The sequence below is a fragment of the Falco biarmicus genome, chromosome 1, assembly GCF_023638135.1.
Source record: "Falco biarmicus isolate bFalBia1 chromosome 1, bFalBia1.pri, whole genome shotgun sequence".
Classification (NCBI taxonomy): Eukaryota; Metazoa; Chordata; class Aves; order Falconiformes; family Falconidae; genus Falco; species Falco biarmicus.
This window is the reverse complement of record NC_079288.1, coordinates 106,718,683-106,744,576: the sequence shown is the minus strand read 5'-3', so window position 1 is coordinate 106,744,576 and position 25,894 is coordinate 106,718,683. Positions and strand designations below refer to the sequence as shown.

The 25,894-nt window shown below is 36.9% G+C and overlaps 1 protein-coding gene across 1 annotated transcript; it reads right to left on the bottom strand.

The window, feature by feature from the left end:
• Positions 1-1,035: 1,035 nt before the first annotated feature.
• MYOZ2 (myozenin 2) lies at positions 1,036-19,465 on the bottom strand. Its single transcript, XM_056347587.1, has 6 exons — positions 19,316-19,465; positions 18,660-18,763; positions 13,431-13,600; positions 10,476-10,605; positions 8,566-8,749; positions 1,036-1,462 (listed from the first exon to the last, which is right to left on the bottom strand). The coding sequence occupies exons 2-6, from the start codon at positions 18,733-18,735 to the stop codon at positions 1,231-1,233; spliced, it is 792 nt and encodes a 263-aa protein (XP_056203562.1). The 5' UTR covers positions 18,736-18,763; positions 19,316-19,465; the 3' UTR covers positions 1,036-1,230.
• Between the last annotated feature and the right edge of the window lie 6,429 nt (positions 19,466-25,894).

Sequence of the window (25,894 nt, the reverse complement as noted above, 5' to 3'; positions counted from 1 at the left end):
CTCGTTTTAAAGGAAAAATTAGTATCTGAGATACCCAAAAACCTCTCAAATGTTGCATGCATGCTTAGAGACCATAATGCCCTGGAAAAGCATCTAGAATATGTGAGAGTGGCCTGTTGGCTGAAGTTAGGTTTCCTGTTTCAAAACACATACGAACTAAACTGTATTAAACTATCCAACCTGCAGACGTTGGATACTTCTCAAACAAAAAAGCATTTAGAAACAAGCAATTATTTAACAGATGCTTGCCTCTTACTAGAATGTAGTTGTAACCTGAAAAATGACATGGAAAACCAGCACCTTTTTACTGAGTTTTGCCTGTGTCTTGTATGGTTATGGGTGCTTAATAAGCATCTGATACTTGTATCTCTAGAATGTCAGAGCTTGCCAGCATATCAAGACCAAGAAAACTCGCAGGTTTTTAAGTCCCAATATATACTATGGCTGTAAAGGAAAAGGTCTGTGAAATTTCTTTTAAGTAACAAAAGCATTTGTGGTGACATAGCTTGGTGATACTCATTTGGTATGTTTCACATAACCAGTGATTGGTGGGTTTTTTAGTTGTGATTAAACATTCTAGACTTATGCAGGAAATACCTCTGTACTTTTTCATCATACTATGTAATCCTTGTGATTGGCAAATTTACTGCATTTTCTGTAAACAAATCCAGGTGACGTGGGTATTGACATCCATAATTAAAACTGAGTAAGATCTGGAAAGGAGGAAAATGGACTGAATTTGTTGTCATTGAAATAACAACAAAATTCTTAACTTTGGCTGAAAGCAGGGTTGGGAAATAACGTTGATTTGTCATAGCTTTTCTTGAGCAGGCAGTACTCGAAGTGCACCAAGTGCACTGTTGTGGTGTTGCTCAGTTGTTTTACCATAATCAGCATCCCTATCAAATCAAATCCCTTGATAGTGGTGTCATGTTTTTTCTTAATACACTTGTTCTTAAATGGCAATCAAAGATTTTAGAAAGTAAAAGGAAGTAGAAGAACATGTAAACAGAAATAGAAAATATCTCAGTAACATTTGCCAAATTTTTTTATTTATATTACGTCTACAGATGAAACTAGATGCCAGAGAAGAGTCACTGTATCAGACATTATTACTTATATTCCAGCTGCCGAGGAAAAATTTTGTCAGTAGCCTTTAGTAATATTTGGACCAAAAACACAGGGATGTGCAGCTTTCAGCATTTTGTACATTGTAGAGTGCAGCTTCTCTCACAGGTCCTCTGTTTCTGGAACGGTGTTGGAATCCGAAGGCTGAATGAACACTACAGGAATATTCTCGGATGTCCATCCTTTAGGAGTCCTATTGAAGGATCTTCTGGTAGCAAGAGGGTTTGCAAGGATCATGAATCTGGGATCATTTAGCATCAATAGATTATAATCTGGTACCTTGAATTTAACAAGCTTTGATGCTCTCTCAAAACCACCAAAGGGAGTAGCAACTCTGTAGATATTAAAGAAATAAAAGTAAAATGTGATTTTAAAAATACTTGTTTTCTTTTCCTCCCAGGAACTGAAAAGAACAAAGTCTATTCAAATGATAGACATTTTGTACAATTGCTTGTTTACATTTTCAAGCTTTTGGGGAAAATATTCTGATTGTTTTTCTGTCAAGTTCTCTAAGATCCAATTTATTTTCCCTTAGATAAAGCCTGAAGCCTTCTTGAAAACTCAAATGGACAGAAGAGCTGAGGGAAAAAGATGTTGCAAGAAAACCTTGTCGTTGGTGAGTCAAAGCTTATTTTGTTGGAATCAGTTGGTAAGTCTGAAAACATGTTCAGTACATTCTCTCCAGCAGGTAATTAGTTTAGGAAGTTCTCACCCCATTTTCTCCTATCCCCAGTTGCATGTTCCTCCCCCTACACTATATTTCAGCACCATATTGTTGTACCAGTTAGAATGTATGCAGTTTGTGCTATAAACTTGGGTCACTTAGGTGATCTGGCTTAAACAAAGACCCTTCAAAACAAAGGAGCATTTTGAAATACAAATTATTTCAGCAATCTGGTTTATATCATTATGCTCAAACAATTGTAGGAATACAAGGAAGGAGGCAGTAAAGCATAATGTGAAGCAGAAAGGAACGGCCAAAGACAACAGGCTCTGGAAAGGAGGGGAAGGGGTGAGGACTTCTTACACCAGCTTTGTTTCTGAAGAAAATGTTTCTGTAACTAAACCTTGAAACACTGGCTGAAATTGACCCCTAGTCTTTGGCCAGTATTTTTCATGTTATTGAATGTAAATGTTCCCTCTGGCGATAAGCCTGAGAAACTAAAAGATAAAAAAAAAAATGAACAGGAACTGTTACATGCATTTGCAATTTTTTTAAAACAACAGTATTTCCACATATCTCTCGTGATTCTTTTATATTTGTGGGTTTCTAGGCTGAATAAAAAAAAAATGCCTGATTTTTTCTGTCATTTTTTCCATACTCCTTTGTATAAGCAAACATACTATTGTATGTGGTCTGCACTTTGATCAGCTGCATAACTTTGCTGGGATATATGCTATAGAGCCAGTTAAGAGTGTCAGATTTTTAAGCTACACGTGAGCACCTTATTTCTGCAAAGCTAGATACACAGTGGCATGCAAAAATGAATTTTTGTTGAAATGGAATTTCACCAGCCTTGGTACTTGTGTGTTTGGTACAAAGTGACAGATTTGCTGGTATATACTTCCATTGGCTCCAGTATTATAGCAGAAGCCTGGAGAAATTAACACCAACAGAAACTAAAAGAGATCATTTGAAGATCTGACTAAGAATTTCAGCAAGATAACTGTAGATAACACAAAACCTAGGGAGAATTAACCACACACACACACTCACAAAGAGATTAATTCAGAAAAATGAATCCCTGATGTAAAAGAAATGGTACTGCTCTGTCATTACACAGATAATTCACTGAATTTTGTTACAAGCAGCATTTGTTAAAGGGGATGGTGGTAACTCCAAAAGGTTAATCCTGTTAGACATAAAAAATTATGAAAGTTCTAGGCATGCACATTTACTGAGAGAAGAGCACTGCTTTGGATTAAGCTTTAAAATGTTTCTCAAATGAAGATGAGACAAGATTTTGCAGCAGCAGCCAGACCAAGCATTAAATTCTCTGCAGGTCAAAGGAAATTCTTTATAAAGTGCCTGTGGTATCAAGCTTTTCTTGTGAAACTGTCTCCTAGGTCACAATGTCAAACAGGGTATGCTATGATACTGATTAAAAATAATTGCTTGGTAATTGGCACAGTGCATGTAGTGATCTACATCTTACAGGATAATAAAGATTGGTTTAATTGCTGCTCTAATTATGATACACATTCTCACATTGTTGTAATATTTAATTCTCATCAATATGTAAATTAAAAGGATAATCAATATGAACATAATAATAATAGCTGTATAAAATGCAAAAGAATTCTATAGTGTAAAACATCCTCTTTGTAGTATTTTTGGGTTTTAAATACAGGATGTTTCAGTGGGTAACAGAAACAGGAGGGTGTTCTATGGAATTTCTAGTATCCTTTTGGGTGAAAAAACCCTCATGTAGTTCCTACACAAAGTCTGGCCTCAAAGAATTATGCATTCCTGTGTGCTAGGCAGAAGCACATGATGATCAACATAAAGGAGAGTGCAGTAACTGGCTAATAGAGGTTAATTTTCCTTTACAGCAGCAGTATATTTTTGTGAGCAATAACCTGTCTGACAACATGGTGTTGTAATGACCTGTGTTGTGTGTACATCAACTGTATCACTTGAGCTCTGATTCATTGTATAGAAGCCTAAAATGCATGTGTGAAAAATTCCAGTAGTCATTGCTCATAATATGGGTGGAAATGCTGGTTCAGAGCCATAGGAAGTGGCACCAGGAAGTGTAAGAGATTGTTTAATATTCACTTTGCATATTCCTAAAAAGTAGGTGTGTGATTTAACAATAGTAGGCCCAATCTTATTTATTTTTAGCTGTTGTTTTAGCAGGGTTTTTTTTTCCTGCAGTCTTTCTTATTGAACATTATATTTTCCTAACACAGGAGAGTACTTGTGGTTGATTATTTGGGAAAGTCTGAAGAAATGTTTTAACTGTATTGTATTAACACCTTCAATTAAATAATTACAAAAATGTGAGTTTCACATTTGAAAATGGACTCTCATTCTTAGAACATTCTGTTTATTGTTAATTCTTGTGAGAAAAGGAGACACATGAGCTAAGAACCTGACCCTGCAAAATACTCAGAGCTTCATGGTAGCTTAGTGCAAGAGCTAATGCCAGTTTCACAGAGGTACTTAGGTGCTAAGGAACTGGCTAAGCACCCAGCTTCCACTTATCTCACATCAGTTCAAGTTAGCACCCAAAATTCCTTTGAGGCTCTGGTCCTCAGCATTTTTACAATAGAGGTCAGAATCCATTTATCAATAAAAACAGAGCCCAGCCCAGATGGACTGGATTCCTGTAGTGTTTTTGAAACAGTAGTCTTTGGGAATTGAGAAAGCTGAGCAATAATTTATCTGGTAGGAGAGGCAGAACTAGTCAGACTTGCTTGTCTTACGGCTTGACTGAGTAAGATGTAGTGCTTTGTATGTTACTCATAATCCTACCTTTGCATTTTATCCAGCTCCAAGAAAGCAGATGGAATAAAGGTACTAAAATTTAGCTAATACTACAAACTCCTCAAGAAATGTAGATTCATGGTGTCTTTCCCACAGGTGATTACTGGGTGCTTCCACACTGGTAAAAGAGGCAGGAAAATTTTTCACTAGTAAATAGTTCTTCAATCCTGATAGGAATTAATGTCCTAGAAAAATCATATAGCATTTCTCTGCTAGAACAGATTCATTTTCATCTAGGAGGAGGAAGGGTAGCTTGGTCTGAACAGTATATTCAGAGAGCTTCAGAACCCAGTTTCTCTGATTATGCACTCTGTCTAGTGCTATGTGCTGTTAAACCATTGCTGGCTGTCACACAGAAAGCCTTGCCTCAGAAGGCAAATGCACTTGACACTTGCTCCCACTGCTTATTCATTCATTGACCTGCCAGCATTGCAATGTCCCTGCAGCATAAAATGTGTTGCCTCCTCATTGGTGGGGAAAAAAACCACCTGAATGCTGTTTAGTGCTGAATATACCTTTAGGCCATGCATCTGTGTGTCTTTTCCAACACATCAGGCATCCCTAGCTGCTGAAGTTGTGTTGCTTTTACAGATATTTTTGGAACAAGGAAAGCTGAAAGGAACCTGAATATGACCTGTAAAGTCTGAGTGCTGTTTTAACAGATACCACTGAATGAGCTAGGAATAATCTCGGGCCGTTTCCTTTGCATCACACTTACTGTTAACCACACCCCCTCCTGACTAATGATGACTGTACCAGTATTTTGCAGGAAAACAAACATAATGACATTTTACTGAATGATGAAGCATGATAGAAAGCCTTGATTGATACCCTTACTGATAACAAAACGGTCCATTATATTGCACTTTAATTGCCTAATATAGTAGCAATTGCTTTCTCTCCAAGACTGCAATTAAAGAAGTCAAGGATGCTGTGACCTAGATGCACAGAATGACTTAGTAGGATCTAGACACAGAAGTCCAAAGAGAGGTATCTCACTCTGTGTGCAAAGTCCAAAGGCTGCTACATTCATGAGCTGCCTAATGTTTTCCTTATATAAATGATCAGATCTACCTTTATCTTAGCTATACTGGCAGCTGCACCTATCTTACACCAAAGCCCACCTGTGATTCTCTAATTAATAATCTTTTGCCTGAAATTCCTTGCTTGAAAACACATATATGCTACTGCAGCAATTGACCAAATAGGCACTTTCACTCAAAATCCATGGTTATTAATGTTGAACCTTTTTGTCAAATAATAGTATAGTATGTCTGTGACTGGAGTTGTTCTGCAAGAGGTTTGGATCCTTTTCAGTCTGAGGGGATCTCTTTGTAAGAGTGGTCCTCACTGCTCACATACAGTGTTCCAGCAAAAGTACTACCCAGAAATGAAAAAAAAAAAAGTACTTGTTTTAGACAGTCTAGGACTCTTAGCATAGATGTCAGGCCACACAACTAATAGAGAAGTGTAGGTTCTGTTTCCTGCTCCTAAATCTGTTTGCTTAGTTTACTGTAAGCAGTAGTTAAAGAAACTGCATTGAATGATCTGGGAACTCAGATGTAGGCCCAGGTTTCTCTTTCCCCAAGTGAGTTTCTTAATTGTTTATCTAGAAAAATATGTTTGTATTTTTGTAGCCCAAAGAGGTTTATTATTTCCTGTACTATGGCACAGGTCTTGATAAGGGAAGTGGAAAGTATTCCCACCTCTTCTGTGGAATAGCCAGAAACCATGTTTTTACACCTCACCTGAGGGTTGGATATTCTTGTAGAAATAAACTCACGTGACCATGTTCTAGGAAAATGATCTTTCCAAGAAATGAACCTTATTGCCTATACAAATGTTAAAAGAATATGTGACCCCTTCTCTGTTTTTGGAAAGGAAGACCTTAGTCTAGCCCTGATCTGAAGATAGGCAGACAGAACTAAGTGCTGATGGCCTTAGCAAAGAGAAATTTAAGGCACAATTAGCCTTCTCTAGAATGTCTTCTGTTGATTAGTTTGGCAAGCAGTGTGCTGTCTATTTTGAATCCCATAATCAGACACCCCACTTTGGTGTGCATTTTTAGGAGTGTAGATACCTAAGTCATGGCTGTGAAGTGCTCTCCAGGGGGCTTGTGTCTTGAGTTTCGATTTTGCAAATTCTCAATGTATTTTTGGATCTGCTGCTTCTTGGTAGAAAACATAAATCTGAATGTACTGTATGTAACAGCTTTTCTAGGTCCACCGGGCATCTTTATTTTCTTCTGGATGTGGATTTTTTCCACGACAAGGAGAGTTGGTGGGTTATATTTATATGCCTTGTGTTTTGGATTTAGCAGTTTCACAATCTGGATCTGGATTTATGTGCCACGTTGTAGGTTGTTATGGCAGTTACAAGGGAGAATATTGACCTTTCCCTTACATGAATGCATGTGTTTAAGAAATTTGGACTGTGTTAAGCCACAGATCTGCCATGTTGTACAAAGAGAAAAGCATGACAGAAAGAAATCCAGACAGTTAATATTGTAAAGAGGACAACTAACAGAGAATATGGTACCACAGAGCAGCTAAAACTCCACAAAGAAGCCATCATATACCGTCCCAAGACATATAGCCCTATTAATGGGGCCTCTGTGCCCTGTCTGATCCTGTCTTTCACAGCAGCAACTCGTATGCTGGACTTAGAATCTTTCTTGTGAGAGGGAGAACGGATTCTGTCTCTATTCCATGTATATGTATCTTGGGTTGGTTTTTTTTGTTGTTTTGTTCTGTGTTTTTTTTTCCAGTTACAATTGCCATAGTACATAAACTGTGCTCTTACTGTTGCAGTGTTAGCAGCTGTGGCACATCTCTCTGACTTGTATTTGTTATTTTGTTTGCTGGGAAGAGGGTGCTACATAGACTTAGTTATTAACATGGCAATGTATATTGCTGTTAGGAAATCAGAATTAGTGTAGTGTCTGCGGTGCCAGTTTTGACATTGAATTGTGTGATTTTTTCAGTCCTTGTACTCATAGCTGGGGCTCACTTCAACGGCAGGAACTCAAGTGGTGTTTGTGGTATTTTTCTCGAAGTTTATATTGCCATGAGCCATTTTGTTTTTCAATAGATTTCTGTGTGGTGTTTTGAGGAAGGGGTTTGTTTTGGCTCAGCTATCTGGAACTCAGCAGCAGTTATTCAGAGAAAAATTATCCTTAATTTCAATAAATAAAGATAATGTGAATCGTATGAATGAAAGCAAAAGACGTGAGTATGTGTTTTAAAACTTCCAGAATAGTTCAAAACCCTGTGTTGTCCATGTATCTAGAAGTTCTACTGAAAGCCTTAGTATACTAGTTACTATGTAAATAACTTCACTCTCAGATCCCCTTCTACTTTTAAGTGCTTTTAAAGTCTTTTTGTAATGTTTTAATGTTGTTAATTTGTTGCCAAATGCAATTAAATATGCAGTCTGCTAAGTATTTGTTGTGAGGGATTGGTTGATGGATAAAGTTCATTGTACTATCATTGCCTAAAAGAAAAAACATGTGAGTTGTATTAAAAATACCCAACAGTGTTTTTCGTTGTACTGCTTACAAAGTTTTGATTGAGTTTCCCTGATACATCTTAAAATCCTGTGCCAATTAAGTCAACAACAGAAATACTGAAAAGAGTTAAGTGTTGCTATAGCTCATGTTTCCCATTTATTGAGTACACTGGATTATGATTCTTTCTTTCTTTCTGTCAGTGTTTTCAATAATTCATCGTACATTCCTAGTTCTGCAAATGAGTTTTGGGGCCATACTTCAGAGAGATACTAGTTCCCTCCTTAATGCTGTTATTTGCCACTTGTAAGTTGTATGAGTGTTCATGTTTATGGATATACTTGCAAACACAGGTGGTAGATTTTTTTGCAGCTGGTGGAAACATTTCATTTCACAGTAATTTTTCTCTGCACTGTAAAATTCAGTGTCCATTCAGAATTACCTGTTAAAGCTTCTGTAGTCAGGCAGCTCTGGCTTTGCTTCAGGTTTAAAAAGTTTAGGATACAAAGCTTCCAGCAGCTCTGGATCATCCCTAATGGCTTCTATCCAGGGAGACTGATAATACTTTGGCACAGAAGTAGTGTTGAACTTTTCAGGAGGAATTTCTTTCAGTGGTCCAGAATATCCTGCAAGGCAATCAAGGCAAGACCATTATAATACTACTTTGTGTTTTCTGCTTCCTTGCCACCATCCTATATAACTAGGAACTAACATACAGGTATTTCGCTGTTAAGTAAAATGAACGATTGGATGAAGTCACCTGGCCAAAGCGACACAGAAACAGAAAGCTGGCAGTGGCCATTTGTAGCCTTTCAGATAACGGCTCCAAAGTATTCTACCTTCTTTTGATGCTAAGTTTGTATTAGTTTTACATAAATTTGTTTCTATCCTTATAAACGTTTGTTTGAAACCAGACTACAGCTACACAGCCCTTGAGCTGAATTAACAAAAAGATTTTAAAAACAGCCTTTTGTTTAAAACTAAGTTAATTCTATAGTCTTTGAGTGACATTTCCCAAAAGTGTTAAAAGGAGTTAGGATCACAGCCATTACAGTGGAGTTTTTGCCTTTGCCCCTGGCTTAGATGCTGTAAATGTCCTACCTACTTGGTTCTCTGGTCCTTTTCATGATCTGAAAAAGTGAAGAATCGGTTGTTTTCTCTGCATAATCATCTGAGGATCAGGCTCTGATCAGAATTTTATTAAATAAATAAATTCCGTATTCTGTGTGATTTCTTCTAAAGCCAAGTACAGTATGGCAGGAATAAATAGGGGAGGGGGGATGAAGCCAGACTTTAATGTACAATCTTAAGAATTAAAACCAGTGAAGGATTAACCAGTTATGAGTTATACTATTTATTTGAAAAACAAGGGAATTATGTTCTACCCTTTTATCATCTTTGTTACTGCTGTTTCCTTCTATAAGCTTAAAAACCACTTCTGATTTCATATCGACTCCTTTTGCCAGACCTTTTTTGCCTAAGAAAAGGTTTGAAGATTTCTGTCATGTCTTAGCAATAGAAATTACCCCTGTTGACATTGTATTTGACCAATGGATGCACAGAGCCTTAGCAGTCACTAACAGAGTAGCATTGACCTAGTTTGCATAGACTGGAAAAGGTCTGCACAAAACATGCATTGAGTAATTCTGAACAAAGAATGAATTTGTAAAAAACAGTCTGCTCATGGATAATTCATAAACAGGAAGAAGGGCTATATCACTGAATAAATTAGTTAAAACAAATTAGCCTTCTCTAGTCTTTAAAGAATACCAAAAAAGGCCTTCTTTTAACTCACTGCTTTAAATAAAGAAAACAGTACCCTCACAGTTAGGGACTTAAAGAAGAACAGTTTATGCAGCCACAGGCAAATTCCTTTTTAAGTCACCCCTCTGTAAAGGTTTCTAGCAAAACTTACATGACTTCAGTTTTACATTTGTAGGTAATTAAACTACAATGGCCAACTTTCAGACTGTTGAGCATATTAGAAACAAAGGTTTGGCAAAGAAAAGTCAGTATATTAATCTGGTTTTAAATCTGAGGATCTGTTCCTCAATGTTTGTAAGACCAGTAAATATAGAAGCAGTCTCTCTTGATATTATTGTATTGTTTTCAGTTTAGGCAGAAGTAGTACAAAAGGCGTATCAAATCGTTAAAAATTAACAGAAGCGACTGAAGAGCACCACTTTACGTTTCTGTGGGAGATTCTGATTACTTACCTGACTCAAATTTATTGATTTCTGATAGTGAGTCCATTAACAAATTCTTGTTGAAGATACTGTTTTATGAAGAGGTCCTTCCTCTGCTGTGAAATGAGAACTAAATATATTTAATGTCTGTAAACTCATATATTACCTGGGGCGATGTTGTCAGGATGTGGTGGGCTCCGGGGATCAGGTGTATTAGGAGGTGTCATTGGGGCATGCTGGGGAATTCCTTCCACACTGAGGCCATCCATTTTAACGCTCTGTATGGGCTCTCCGCGCTGCATTCAAATAGAAATAGATATTATTGACAGCACAGGAAAAAAAACCCCTCTGTGATTCTTTCTTGAGAGCTGGAGTGATGCTGCAGTTCACAACCCAAATCGAAGACCCATGGTGTGCTATCCAAAGGCATACTGTCCTGATGTTTGGTACCCTGTTTGCTAGATAGCACTCCCCAGATTTTCTGGCCCTCAGCCAAAAGGTGAAACAGTTTCACAACTCTCTTACATTGGCTATGTAAGCAAAAGAGAATAATTTTTCAGTGTTAAGAATGATATCCCAGCACAATTTTAAATGTCTGCATTACAAGTGTGTGAACGCTTTATTGAAAGGATCGAATGTGTTGTGAGCTAGGTCAAGATGACTAAAGCCTTATAACTATCCAGCTGAATTGTCTGACCTTTTCCAACGTTTTGAATATTTAAATATTGATATCCAGTCTACAAAGAGAGTTCACTTCTGCTTACACCAATCATCACAAAATCTATCTGTGCATATGGGCTCTGTGGTTCACAGCGAACTTTGGCAGAGGGGCCCATAAAATGTGTCCCCTGGATCACTAGGCAGTAGAAGCTGTTATGTGCCAGACAGAGCACCCTTGCTACCCAAAGATTCAAGAAATACGGCAAGTTTGAGCCATGTGAGTTTCAAAGCACTGATTCTTCAAAGCGGCTCTTCCCCTATCAGTTGTAAATTCACTGCATTTGTTGAATTGCCTTTGGGATTTTCTTTTCCGTTATTTGTAATAGAAATAACAACTTCACTGCAGGTCACTTTCTGGGGTTCTGTGATATGCTGTTATTTTCCACCCTCCGATCAGGTCATCCGTTCTAAGGAAACATCCAAAGGCTTAATCATTGTTGCATAAATATAGAGTCTCATAAGAAGTCAGTATCTTATTTTAGCTATGACACATAGGCTAAAACCAATTTAAATATAGACTGTGTTAGAGCAAGAGTTTCTTAAAGTAAGAAAGCAAACAAATAATACTTGTTTAAAATTGAAACAAAAAAAGATCAAGGCCATCCTTAAGTATGGTAGAATGATTAATTTTGACAGGCAGAATCATAAAGATGGTGAAGACAACACCCGTGTTGGCTAAGTAGGCATTTAAAGGAATGGAACAGAAACCAAAGAAGCATCATTTTTTCATGTGTCAGCATGTCATACTGACTGTACAGCATGTGTACTTTATGTGTTTTGGTGGGAAGCAGTAGACTAGAGGGGAACCGATCTGTCAGACTGTAGCAAAAGCATGGAACTGGACACAGAAACTGATGAGTTTGAGTTACTCAGATTTTTTTTATACAAGGTTTCTTTTGTGCAGATTTATTTTAAAAAGTCAGATTTATCAAAACTCAAACCTGATCCCATTTGATCCCTGTGGAATTTAATTTCCACTGAGTGACCAACTAAAGAAGTTTAAAATACCTGTACCATAAAAAAAGAAACTTATTTTTTTTCTTCTATAACATGGGATATTAAGACATACTTTTCTTCCTGAGTAAAGTTATTTTTTTTGTATGGGAAATATAAAGGCCACAGAATTACAAATGTATTTACCTTAACAGTCAATGAAGCATAGAGAATTCCTTCTTCAGGAAGAGAGAACAGAAATATTTTAGAGATTTCAGCTGTAATCTTGGAAATACTGAACTCAGCTCCAGTAATCCTCTCCCTGACTGTTGTGAGATCCCTGAACATTTTGGTTAGCATGGAAGTGGTAAATTGCAAATGTGTCTTTTTTGTGTGTGCTCCCAAAGCCTCATTATGAGATACAACTAGACAAAGAGTTTCCTTAAGAGTCAACAAGTTGCATTCATTTTATTGCTTATGATTAATATACAAGTGTGTGGGTACTTTCTTTAGTAAAATATACAAAATTATTTCTACAAGAAGTATTTCCTAGATGAATTAATAATAAATAACTTTTGTAGCACTTTTTTACTTTCATCTTCAAAGCATCGTAAAAGTACGGGGGTGAATTCCACTTCTTAGTCATGTACCTTTGTATCTGGAATCAGTGAGGGTGCACAGATATAGCAGAGAAGCAGAATTTAATACAGTACTGGAATTAGAGGGGCTGCTTGCGTGCTGTTTTAGACTGGGCATAGAGTATTCACATTCAAATAACTAAACATTGCAGTGCATTGGAGAATTAGTTAAAATTTATGAATGTTGTTGTTCCTATTGTCAGAGGTTAAAGAAAAGGTATAAATATTTTGCAAAGGCTGCAGATGAGACAGGCGCCAGGTGCATTTGGCTCCTGCCATGAGGATGCCCAGGGTATCACTACTGCTTTAACCGTGTTGCTGAAGGACTAGTTTAAACAAAAATTGTCCTTTTTCTCCGTGTTGAGATAGGCAGGCCAGGAGTGTATTAGTGCCAGTTGTGAGAGTCATTTTGCTGCCTGGGAACTGAGTTGAGACCACCAACATATTTTAATAAAAATACTTACTGGTTGCATGAAACAGACTCTCATTTCTTCCAACCTTTCAATATCATTAACTAGTTAATTTTCAATAGTCAATGAGCCAATTATTACAAGATAAGAACTCTGATCACTAGTAACCTGAATCAGGTTTGAATGAGAATGATTTGTAGCTGATGTCCTTAAGTATTAAGGCTTTCAGATTTTTTATTTCTGTAGGAGCTCAATAAAATACAAATGGCTCACTTCATGTTAGCCTCATTCTAGTACAGAATTTTGCTTTTATTCTTCCTGAAACTACAAATTAATCATGCACAGTCTGTATCATGAGCACCAAGGAAACGCAAGCTAGTCTCACTGTGTTTCATTAGTAAGTTCTTACAAAATACTCACATTTCTTGGCTTGTTTGCTACGTAATGATAATTTTCATATGTGTATTTGTCAGATCTCCGTTGACGTCTCTTGAAGAGTCTTGCACCTCTGTTGCTGAGTGTTGATAGTTCCTCTACCATGATATCTCTGGGGGTGCTGACCTTTTTTCCAAGGTTTAAACTGGGTGAGACTGCAATACAATGGATAAATACATACCTCTGTTCTCTTAAATGCCTGATATTGCATACCCTACACCTGAAATCCAACAACATGTTAATGCATACTTAACTAATACATCGCATACAACTAATACATAGCTTCATATGGTGTTAGTGAAATTAATCATTCTTCCAGAATTTCAGAGGACAGTATTGAACACACAAACCTGTTTTGTCGAAGATGCTGAGCACCTCAAGCTCCACATTTACTTCAGTTGAATGACATTCAGCTGTTATCAAGATCAGGTCTATAATGTCCTACACACCATCTTTACAGCAGACTAGTAAAAACTAGCTTCTGCTGAAACCAGGAACAAAATTCCATCTGAACCCAGAGTTCTCACATCAAACCTTCAGTTAACTCTCTGTGTCCTGAATTGGACTGATGATCAGGTAACCCCTTTTAAACATACCGACCAGTTTCTTACTGCTTATAAACATTTTATTTTCAATTGTTCTTTAATATTATGTTTGCTTTTGAAATCCAGGGCACATTTTATACTTTTAAGGAAAGTTTGCATTAAAGTATCTATTAAATAGTATTTTAAAACTGTTTTTAAAGAAGCTTCAGAGTGAAGCTCAAGGTGTTGAAAACGAGAGCCCTAACAAAGAATTATAACATGCTTCTATGAATTGATACATTTAGAACATTTTTATTTTAATTCTCTCTAAGAGGAAACTGAATTACTAGATGCAATATTACTTTATTCCCTACTTGGGAAAAATTCCTGCTTTTTTTTTAGTGACCTCCTAGGGGATTTGAAAATGAAAATGCATAAGCAGGGGAAGGGGACATCAACTGGAACTTTAAATGGAGAGCTCTGGATGTCAGAAACACTACTGATCATCCTTATGGTAATGTTCTGGAAACTGGGATGCGGGTGGCAATAAGCAAGCTGTTGCTTAGTGACCGAACTCTTTTACTAGATGTCCTCAACCTATACATAAAGCTTAAACCTTAGACTACAGTAACTTCAACACTAAATAGACTATTTTCTACTAATTTATTTCTACTTAGAAGTTTGTAGGATTTAACAAATGTAGCAATAATTAGATTGCATAGTAAACCCAGAATTTCTAATAAAATAATTGCTATTGCCACTTTAAAAATTAATGGTTTATTAATTGAAAGTGTTCTCAGTTTTTCATAAACTTCAGGAAGAAAACCAGGAAGAGCAGTGTACTTTGAGGATTGTATCAATGATCTAGTATGTTTCTCTCATACACTTATTCAAAGTCACATTCTGTTGTTTCTTCAGTAATAAGACATTCTAATCTTCACATATTCTTATGGTCTACATGATTTAAAATTCTGAATTTGACATACATTTTAATGCATTAAAATGAAATGAAAGCAAATTATATGTAAGACACTGTATCTTGCTTTTGGAGTAAGCACACAGGAAGCCCAGTTTAAAATTAACATTACAAATTAATTAACTGCAGAAGATACTGCAAAGTTAATATTGCATATGCAGAGCTTCATTTTGGGTAAATGCCAAGTTCAACATAGCATATGTCTCATAGTAACTTTATGCTGGAAAAACAATGTGACTTGCTGACATTTAGGAAAACTTAATTGAGACAGGTATATTGAATACTTAGCTGAAGTTATAGACAACAGTTTTCCATATGGTAAATCAAACAAGTTTGTGGGGCCTGGGGCGCATCAATTTTGATCCAGTTACATTCATACTGATTTCAGTTGAATGTTTGCAATAGATTTAACTGGCGCAAAAGCAAGCTAACTGTATTGTCAGCTGGAGCATGCGCTTGTGCTTTAAAAATAGTACGCACAGAGAATCCCAATAACCTCCTGTTGTTTAAGAGGTAGCTACAAAGCAGAGTGTTCTTAACATGGAAGAAAATGACTCAGCTTGCTCAATGTAGCTATATCAGTGACAGTAGTGGGGTTTTGGCTCTGTGGCTGAGATAAGTGCATTGGTTATTGGCCTGTGGCCCAAAATTTAGACCCACAAGTCATATTTTGATTTTATCATTTCTCAAGATTACTGCAGGGGTGTGGACTGTTGGATGGTTTTATATTAGTAAGTAGTAAGAAATTTACCCCTCAAATCAACAACATTTTCATGTAGGAAAAGCTTTTCTTCTTTGTACGCTGAGTGGGTAGTATGTACATCCTCAGAGTCTGGGGTGCCAAGGTGATTGCAGATCTCTGTCCAAACCACTCTTGTATTCTTCTGGGACACACTGGATGTTGCCTATTTTGGGCCTTGCTGTTCCCTAACATACAGACTGTTCTTGTTAATGTTAACTGAAGGCTCCAAGGTACTTTGTAACCCACAGTTGTGTACTGTTGTGTATCCAGGCAGGATCCCAAAAGCCTAAGTGTGAAGTTCATTTGAATCCCTTGCCAACTAAAATCTAATCATCTGTCTGGTTTTATGATGTGTCTAGGGATTGTTTCAGTGTCAGTGCAGAAAAGGTGATGAAGAATGAGAAAAGGAGGACATTTAGAGGATGATGGAACATCAGTGTCATAAATGGACAGTGTAAATTAATACTAGAAGTTTCATTCATAGTTTAATCCTAATCTTAACCTTTTAGCTTCATTTCTTAATATGTTCCTGCCAAGTCCTTCCTGTCCTATGCTTAAAATCATAACAGACTCTATTTAAATATGATTTATATAGTTCCTCCTGCATTCGCTGCCTAATCCCCCTTTAATCCTCCAGTTTACAATCTTCTAAATACCTTAATCTGGATCATAAATTTTAATTATGAATATCATATAGTATACTTATTGTTGTATCAGAAATAAGATTTTTTAACTATATCATGAAAGACAGTTAATCATGTAACTACGGAAGTATGCCTTTAAGAAATAGTGTAGAACTGGCCGTGAGATTTAGTGTAATTGATGGCTAACCTGATGAACTCTGAGGGCCTCCTTAAACATATGTATGTACATACATGTTTACCTCTACCAAGTAGCCTTAGAAATGTTATGATTAGTCCAAGTCTGCTAGTGAAAAACCGAGGGCTTGGGGAGGTCACTGTATCCACATGCTGATTTACTACTACAGGCTCTCTTCTGAGACCATAAAAGGGTTTACAGTTATTATCTATTCCTGCAGCATTTTATGACATGTGGAACTTCTCTAAAACACAAAGTCACATCCCACAAGCCAACAGGAGATGTGGACTTCTACTTATTACCAGTCTTGCCCAGAGGTTGGTATTCTTTGAGACTTGGCAGATTTTGTAAGTTATCCGCAACTGTTTCTGTTCTCAATGTCTTTTAACAAGGCATTTGAGATTCACTGTTTACCTGAAAGCATCATAATAAAGAGGGGCTGAAGTAAAAATGTAGTAGGTATGCTTTCTGTGTGTCATTTCAAGCTACCAGGGCTTAACGTTACAGAATCTTCTGTTATTGTTTACCTATGTTGTAGACAGTGCAGAATTTCATAAGTCTGTGAGGTTGGCTGAAACACTACATTTAATTTTTACCTTTCAATATCCCAGGCATCCAAAGAAGATGCAAAAATAGAATGCACACTTAAAGAGTTAGTATTGCCTTCAGTGGCCACATATCACAAGCATATCTTGTAGGATAAGCTGTCGTATCTGTGTGTATGGATCTAAACTTGACAGCAAATCTGATAATACGCAAATAATAAAAAGGACAGATTATAGGAGGCAAAGCATCAGCACAGATTATCCAATAACGCCAGTGATTTCAAGGACTGTATGGTAGATTTATTAATATTGCTATGAATAGTAGCAACATTTACCATGTGAAATGCCTAGTTCCAAACAAACGTATGAAAGACATTTTTTTTTTCCCCTCAAGCTTACAGGCTATTTCAGACATATATAGTACTTTGGTTTACAATACCAAAAAATAATGTAGTAGTAATGAAATCTGTAAGGGCAGACTGGCTTTCAGACTTAAGTGTGTGGTCAGTGGAGAACAGAAAGAGGAAGAAGATATTTGCTTAGGAATAGAAATTACAGAAAAAAAACCTATGGAAATATTGTAAATTCTAGGATTGGGCACTGAAACTCCTAACAGATTTTTCTAAAAACTTTATGTCCCTTGTCCTACTTTTCATGCAATCACAGTGCTCAGTGAGGGAGTACAGAAACCGTCCCCAAATTCTTTGGAGCAAAAGCCTGCAAGAAAGATTTTCTGTACTAGAATTTAATGTTCAGTTTTATCCCATGTGAGGGGTATAACTTTCATAAATTCTAAATACTAATGGAGCTCCTTGGTTTTTCAGTGTGGCTTTTGGGGTGCTTATCACTTTTAAAAAACTGATCTTTTATGTAGATGGTAAAAAGGCTTCATGGGGAGTATTGGAAGGATCTCCAAAAGCATCCATCATATACCTAATGAAAGCCAAGGATATTTGTATTCCCAGCTGAGTTAATTGCTTCTTAAGTTGTCACGCTAGAAACATAGTTTTAAGAGCCTGTTTCAGAAAATCAAACTATACCTTCCTATAAGTGTCTGCATTTTCATCAACACAACAACATAAAAATGTAATTTTTTTTATATAAGATTAAGTGGTGGCTGCACATTAGAGAGAATTGCCAAATGCTCATAAAATTTGTTAGTTACAAAGATAAAGTTTGAGGAAGGAACAGAGATGTAAACATTTATTTCAAAAGTTTTTCTCATTCATATAAAAAAGCAGAGTGAAACAGCAAAATAGAGGATACAGATCAGCATGTTTCTTAATGATAGCCTTTTGAAATGGAATGAAGTCATGTTATTAACCCCAAATAATATTCTGAAAGTCTATCCTAGCAGAATGTACATCAGCTGTTAGATTACTTCATTCCTCCACAGCAGTTGTTCATCTGAAAATAGCTTTCAAATGAAAAGAGGCAACTACAAAAGGATTAGTTACGATAGGCAGCATGATACTCCCACAAGATTATTTATGGCAAAACACCCAGAGACAAATCTGTAAGAGAGTAAAACTCTATGATTAAAAAAAAAATGTATTAGGGAGGGCTAGAGGACATTGCATATACAGTAAGCTGGGTTTAGCGCTATACCATTTCTGTGTATTTCATCCATAATGGCTGATGCTTGTTGTTTCCTCTCTTTGACCATGGCAGAATGTGATAACATTGTGATTTTCTGATACGATTTTTCCTTGCTGAAAAAAAACAACACATTTTTACATTGTTTAGCCAACTTGCACAATTTGGCCAACTTTAATTTCTAACAGCCTGTTTAAAATGGCTGAATAGTGAAGTTAGTTATTTCTGATTTAGAAATACTGCAGTTTTAATTGTGCAAAATGCACTGGCAGTTCTTGCTTGCACACAGATGCTAGGACATATTCTGATGGATAGAAGATTTGAAGGAATGGACTTTGAGTTGGCTGCATAAATTCTGTAGCAAAAACAGTGTCAGTGGTCTAGGCCTTCTCACATCTACACATATTAAAAATGTAAATTGATAAACAATATTTTAATTACATCTTGGTTTATGATTTTAGAAACACTACATTTTGACATTTCTTAATCTAATACTGAATTTGAGGAACTAAATGAGATGCTTTGTCATCTTTAAAGAAAGTGCATTTCTGACCAAGTAAAAAAATAAACATAATTTTAATTGCAGAGTCAAGAGGTTACATAAATGTCTTTTATATGACAGTTTGTAGGACAGACAGTCAAAATATTTCAGGAAACAATGCACTTACCCTACTGTTTTGTTGTGCTGAAAAAAGCGATCTCAACCCTTTAGTTGAAGCTTCAGAAGTTAGTTATGTATGGGGATGACCTGCCTGGTCCAGGGTGGTTTCTACCCTTGTGCTTGGATCTGCATGGTACCTAGTACCGAGACAAACTGGGGGCTGACCCTCTTCAAAGGGATTGGCATCCAGCTGACATCAACTAGTTATATATAGAATCAAACACTCCAGCCACTCATATCTTCCTGGCAAAAGAAGAGAACAGAAAAGATTCAACTGCACCCACAACAAAGAGAGTTTATATCCCTTACAGAGCTTACTGGAAGATTTAATGGAATGCTCCTCTCGTACTCATACAGATCATCTCCTCATCACCTCTGAGAAGAATAATCTCTGTGTTATAACCAGGAAAGAGACATTTAAAATAAGGTGTTAAATATATGGATGGGCAAGACTATATCAGATGAGAATGGCATGGGCTAATCCTTTAGTGAAAGATGAAACCATGCTTCAGTGGCTAAAGTCAGTGGCAGATGGCTGATACACAAAGTGTGTTCTGAAAAGGAAAAGAAAACTTTTGGGGTATTATATGTGGTAGGGAGTAATTGCTCAAAAAGTACATGCCTTGCAAGCTGTTATTCAGAATCTCTTCATTTTTGTTGTGCATTAGGAACAGAAACCTGCAGTAATTTGCAACTTAGTAATATTCAGCATTCCAGGATACCATTGTATCAGGTTATCAAAGAAATGTGTGATATGTAGAGCACAGATATTTCATGACAGCAAGCAGCTTTGGACAGAAACAGTGGCAGAAGGAAATATTCCCTCATTACCCTCTTGTCTGAATGCAGCTAGCTGAATTATGGGGTTGTAAAAGCAAGATGAAGTTTTTGTATTTCTGATTTGGATTTGGGTTTGTTCGCAGAAGTTCCTTTTTCTTCTGGAAAATGGTGGTTTGTTTGGCTTGGACGATTGATCAGAAAGTTGCTTGGATCCTAATATGACAGGAGAAAGGAACTCTGACTGTAAGCGAAATCTGGAGTGTAATTAAATACGCCAACACAATGTGCATAACTTTTCAAGCAAGAAGCACTCTAAGACAGAGACAATGTATGTGCCTGATGCAATGTCCTAAAAGCCTGCCTGTCCAACCAAAAAATTGCATTACTTTTTCCTCAAGTTTTCTATTCCTAGGCTGAGCTTTGCAAAACATTTTTCTGAGATTCTGGGCATCTCTGCCCCAAAGAGGTGTTCGTTTTAATCCTCGCTGTCAGGATTTACCTGCTGCTGTTACTCATTGGTAATTCTTTTCTAGTTTTTGTGCTTGGATCAGCCACTTTCAACAGAACCAGAAAGCACGGTCGAAGTCGTTCTTGAATCTTACGTATTCAACTAAAGGCCAAGATTGTTCTCAGTGCCTCATGACCAAGCTGTCAAGTGGGATTGCAGGACAGTCTGTGAAGGGTTCATACTACCCAGTATTTTCATTAATAACTTCAGTGAAGAAGTAGAGAACATCAGTTAAATGCCAGTCTAGGAAAATTACAGGTGATCTATAGGGAAGAATTTAAATGTTGAATTAACTATTTTTATCATCTTTAAGAAAGATATAAAGATGTCAAGAACTGAATAAAATCCAGCCAACACATGCTAAGGAATATTACCTGCAAGGAAAGAGTGAAAGAATTTTTTTTTTTTTGGCTTAGCACAGTCAAGAAGGAGGTGAATTGTGATGGCAGTCTCTTCATGTGGAAAATGAGTCTGTAACCTAGATTCCAATCTTCTTCACAAAGTCTGGAATAATAAGTAATTTTATATCAGAAATATAGACAACATATTATGAACTTTATTTCCTGGAGGGCCAGAACATTTAGCGATGTTGTGGAAGGAACATCCTTGGCAATTTTTTAAGGCAGGTAGTTTAGACATACTGGTCCTGCCTCATAGCTTGGGTATAAACTCAGTGACTGTAGATTTCACTTTCAGCCTTAATGTTTGTATAATTCACATGAGAAAATACACCCCTTAGATAACAATCCCACCAGCTAATTTATTAGGTTAGTGTTTTGCTTTTTGTTGGAATTGATACTGGAATTAGCTTCTGCTTTTGCAGTTTTATTTCCAGCACTTAGCAAATCCAGGAGCTCCTGTTTGGCGTTCACAAAGGGACCATACTCACAGATTTCAGACACAGATATATGTTTTGTTTGTGTTTAAGATTTTCACAAGCTTTCACTTGTGCATCCAGGACCCACTTCTGATTTTGTTTCCAATATTTTAATATCTGAATAATTGAAATAATGTAAGAATATCAGATGTTGCATTTGGTGGCCCTGAGGAAAAAAGTGAACATAAACACTGAGGTGTTTGGAAGTCTTGTGAATTCAGCCTGTTTATTTGTGATACTTGTGTGCAGGTTCAAATGTTTATGTCAATATCGGCAGTTCAGCAAAGTGCTTCTGATTAGAGTTTTAAGAATGTTTTTAGTACTTTTGTTTATTTTGAAACAATTACCTGGTTTATGTGTTGTCACTTACTGTATTGTTAAACTTTCAAAGAAAAAGCAGTGATAGCAACTTACAGATGACAACCTGAAGCGACTGATATTTTTATCTATCCTAGATAAAAATTCTATCCTAGAGTTTCATTTACTGCTTAATAGTACATTAATTTTCAGTTAATTTTGCCATTAACTGAAATAGAAATAAGCATATGTCATTGCAGTCGGAAGAAAGAATGTTTAACTGTCTTAGCTGCAAAACTAGAACTGATCTTGTTGAATGCTACTGCTTTCTTTTATAATGCTCAGAGAAGTTCAGGGCCCTGTAAAATATACCAAGTTGCCACATTCATATATACGTGTGACTAATAGAATGTCCATAATAATGAGCAAAGATTAAGGAAGGTGAAAGAATTGCAGTACCCTGTGACATAGTAACAAAAATCAAACCTTGCATTTCAATGAGAAGTATTATTTAGCAAGTGGCAAGCTAGGATGATTAAGTCAGCCTGCAAACAAGGACAACATTTATTTGACTTCTTTCTTTAGGTCATTTTTGTTTAGCTAAGTAAGACTTTCCCATTTGGTATTGTCTTTTCCAGCACCTTGTGGGATCTTTCCCATCACACTACTTCCTCTGAATTGCATGATTGACCAGAAAGAAGGCCCAGGCCAGCAAGTGGAAACAGCCTGAACTACATAGAGTCATCCACTTCTGCAACTCACTTCTCCCTCATTTTCTGTCTTTTCTGTCCTCCTCTCCTCTCCTCTCCTCTCCTCTCCTCGCCTCTCCTCTCCTTCCCTCTCCTCTCCTCTCCTCTCCTCTCCTCTCCTCTCCTCTCCTCCCCTCCCCTCCCCTCCCCCCCCACCCTTTCCTCCCCTTCCCCCCACCCTTTCCTCCCTTCCCCCCTACCCTTTCCTCCCCTCCCCCCTTTCCTCCCCTCCCCCCCTTTCCTCCCCTCCCCCCTTTCCTCCCCTCCCCCTCCCCCTCCCCCTCCCCCTCCCCCTCCCCCTCCCCCTCCCCCTCCCCCTCCCCCTCCCCCTCCCCCTCCCCCTCCCCCTCCTTGGAGACAATGAGTTACTATAGTTTTCCCCAAAACAAGACTTAAACTGGAGGCAATTTAAGCACTGGATAATGCCTCCATTCTTAGCAGGTGCTTAAATTCATCCTGAGACTGTGACTGCCCTATGTGCTTCGTTTTATGCCATGAAATGAAATCAATTAACTATTCAGTATTAAAGTTAATATATGTGTAGTTTCTTATTCATGATATGAGTGAAATCAAGAGGTTCAGAGATTAGATATGCCTGTTTGTAAAAAAGGGGGTTGTAGTTACTACACAATGACAAAGTCACTGCTCAATGAATGACCTAACTGACATTTCTGTATCCATCTTAGCTTCAGACAGCTATTTACAGGTATAACTGTTACTGTGAAATACCTGATTGGAGCCAAAGAATAAATTAGGCAGAGATAAACGGCCAGCAGTTGCTTTTTTAAATTAAACTGGTCCTAACAGATGTGGGGGTCAATAGAGCATTGCAAAAATATGAGATGCAGGAGTTGCAGTGCTTAATTTCAGTAGCAGTCACAACAGAAGTGTTAATTTTTTTAAACACAGACAACTGGAAAATGTTGTAGCCAGATTTACCTCACAGTAGCTTTCCCTGTATGTATAGGGTGTTTGGTTTGTACTAAAGTCAGTTGATATGTATGTAACAAAGAAAATGTAGGTAAAAGCTGGCATTAGGAAAAAGCTTATTCCATTTTTCAAGCAACAAATTGCTAAAGAAAACCTTTGTTTTATTATATTTGTTAAAACAAAATCTTAAAGAAACCTGCCACATTTTCTGTCACAGGTCTTTGCAACTTGTATTTTTACCTCTAATGTGTTGAATAATTTTCTTTGTCAATTCTTGCACCTTCAGGAAAATCTGCAGACATGTTTTCACAAATTTAGAATGAACTAACTGAATGAATGTTTTTCTTAACAATAGTAGGGAGGTTTGTTATGTCTTTGTAAAAGTTAAATCCTGAAGAAGGTAGATCTGTAACCCTGTGTTTACTTAAATACTGAAGTTGAGCTAACCTAAACCTCCCACATATGTTGCAAATGAAACTAAGTACTTTTACTGTTACAAATTTTCATGAAATACATCTTGCATTCTGACAGAGGCAGTACAGGGTTCCCTATTTTCACTTCTAAATTCAAATTCTTTTGAAAGAAAAAAAAAAAAAGATTATAATTATCTGGAATATACTTCCATGCCTATGAAAAGTGTGGAAAAAAACATTTTTGTGAATATGTCCAGTTTTAAGTTATGTCTAGGGTGAAAAAAATAATTATTTTTGCAGATGAAGAATTAAGTATTTTCATTTCTATTATGTGCTGGATTGGTAGTGTCTCTGTAGCTATGTTGGACAGACTGGCAAGAGATAATACATTTCAGGTATTGATATAATGTATTCAATAATATACAATGTATTCGATAGACTTTTCAAAACATTGTTGCTGTTGTCTTTCTGTTCAGGATCCAAAGACTATCATTGTTTTTCTGGGATCCATAGGAAGACATTCTATGATTTAGTATTCATGTTATCCTCAAGTTTTTTTAGAGAAAATGGGATGGTTTATTTGTAGAATTTAAATTGCCACATCACATCTAGTAACATAGTTTACATAGAAAGCTTCCAAAAAATCCCCAATAAACAAACCAAAAATGCACAAAAACCCGCAACCCTTCTGTTTTAATTGCCTTGCCTGTAACATAAAATGACTTGAAGATGACAGGTGAATGTTGCCCTTATTCACAGGCTCACAGGCTGGCTTAGGCATCCTAGTTTGCCATGTGTTTGCCCTCATTGAAATACCTGGTTTGATGGGTATAACTCTTTGGAAACTCTGGTCTGTATACGGCTGAAGTTAAATAATCCTAAATACATGCAAGAAGCAAGGAGCATTTCTTCAACAGCATTTTTTCCATGCTGTGGAATCCTTCTGCATTTAGGACAGATGTATTAGAAGGACATTTGCTGTGCAAAGGTGGTGATGGAGCAGAGCTTCATGTTTTCTTGGAGGCACAATATGGTGCCGACTCCTCACTGAGAATGGTACAATTGCCTCATCAGCCCTGGGGATGCTGTAGTACTGCAGGGATGGTTGTAGTTTGGGCTACAAGAACAACAGATTGGGGGTCACTTCTCAGAATTTATCACTTAGAGTTGGCTCACACTTTCATACTTTATTTCCAGCCTTTGAGAGTTGAAAGACTGTAATTTTTAAGAAAACACAAAGCTAAGAGCCTGATTTAATCCCAAGAACTAAGGCCACAAGCACAGGCCTGTCAGCAGCTGGCCAGGAAGCTTTAATTTAGTATGTGCATTTTGTTATGATCAGTAGTTGAAAACTCATTAATTTCTGTGGGTGGTCCATTGCACTGTGAGGCTAAAATATTGCTTAGGGCTTTTTGTCTTTTATCAAATGGATACAAGTCTTCTCTACTACTTGTAACAACATTACAGTTTGACACAGTGTCACAAGCATGGACTATGCTTGCATCAGAAGCTCTTAAAGAAAGAAGCCTTGCTTCTTAAATGTTGCATGGTATGTATATCTCTTTGACAGGTCAGTGTTTGTTTGGAAATAAGTCCTTTTGATACTGCATTCAAATCTAACTTCTTTCTCCATATCCAGTGAATCTATTTAGATGCCTTCACTAAAGGATTCAGATATCTGAGAATTAAATGTCATTGGCTTGTGATACTGGTACTGTGCTTTTAAAAAGGATTCCAAAAGAAAAAGAAGTTCAAAGAAAAGACTTGCCATTTTGCCAAGATATTGAACTTCTGTTTGCTGAAGAGTGCCAAACATCAAATTGGCAGAGTATCTTGGGGCTTTTGTTTTTTAAGGTGAAGGAGGAAATTTTAGTCCAAAATACATTCCGTAATTGTTAAGTATGTGTTATGCTTTTAAAGTATTTGAAGATGCAGATCCAACACAAACCTTAGTGTATATCTGATTTTTATGAGCTCCATTGATTGTATTAGTTCAGCTGATTAATTTCATACTTATTTTCCTAACTTTGTG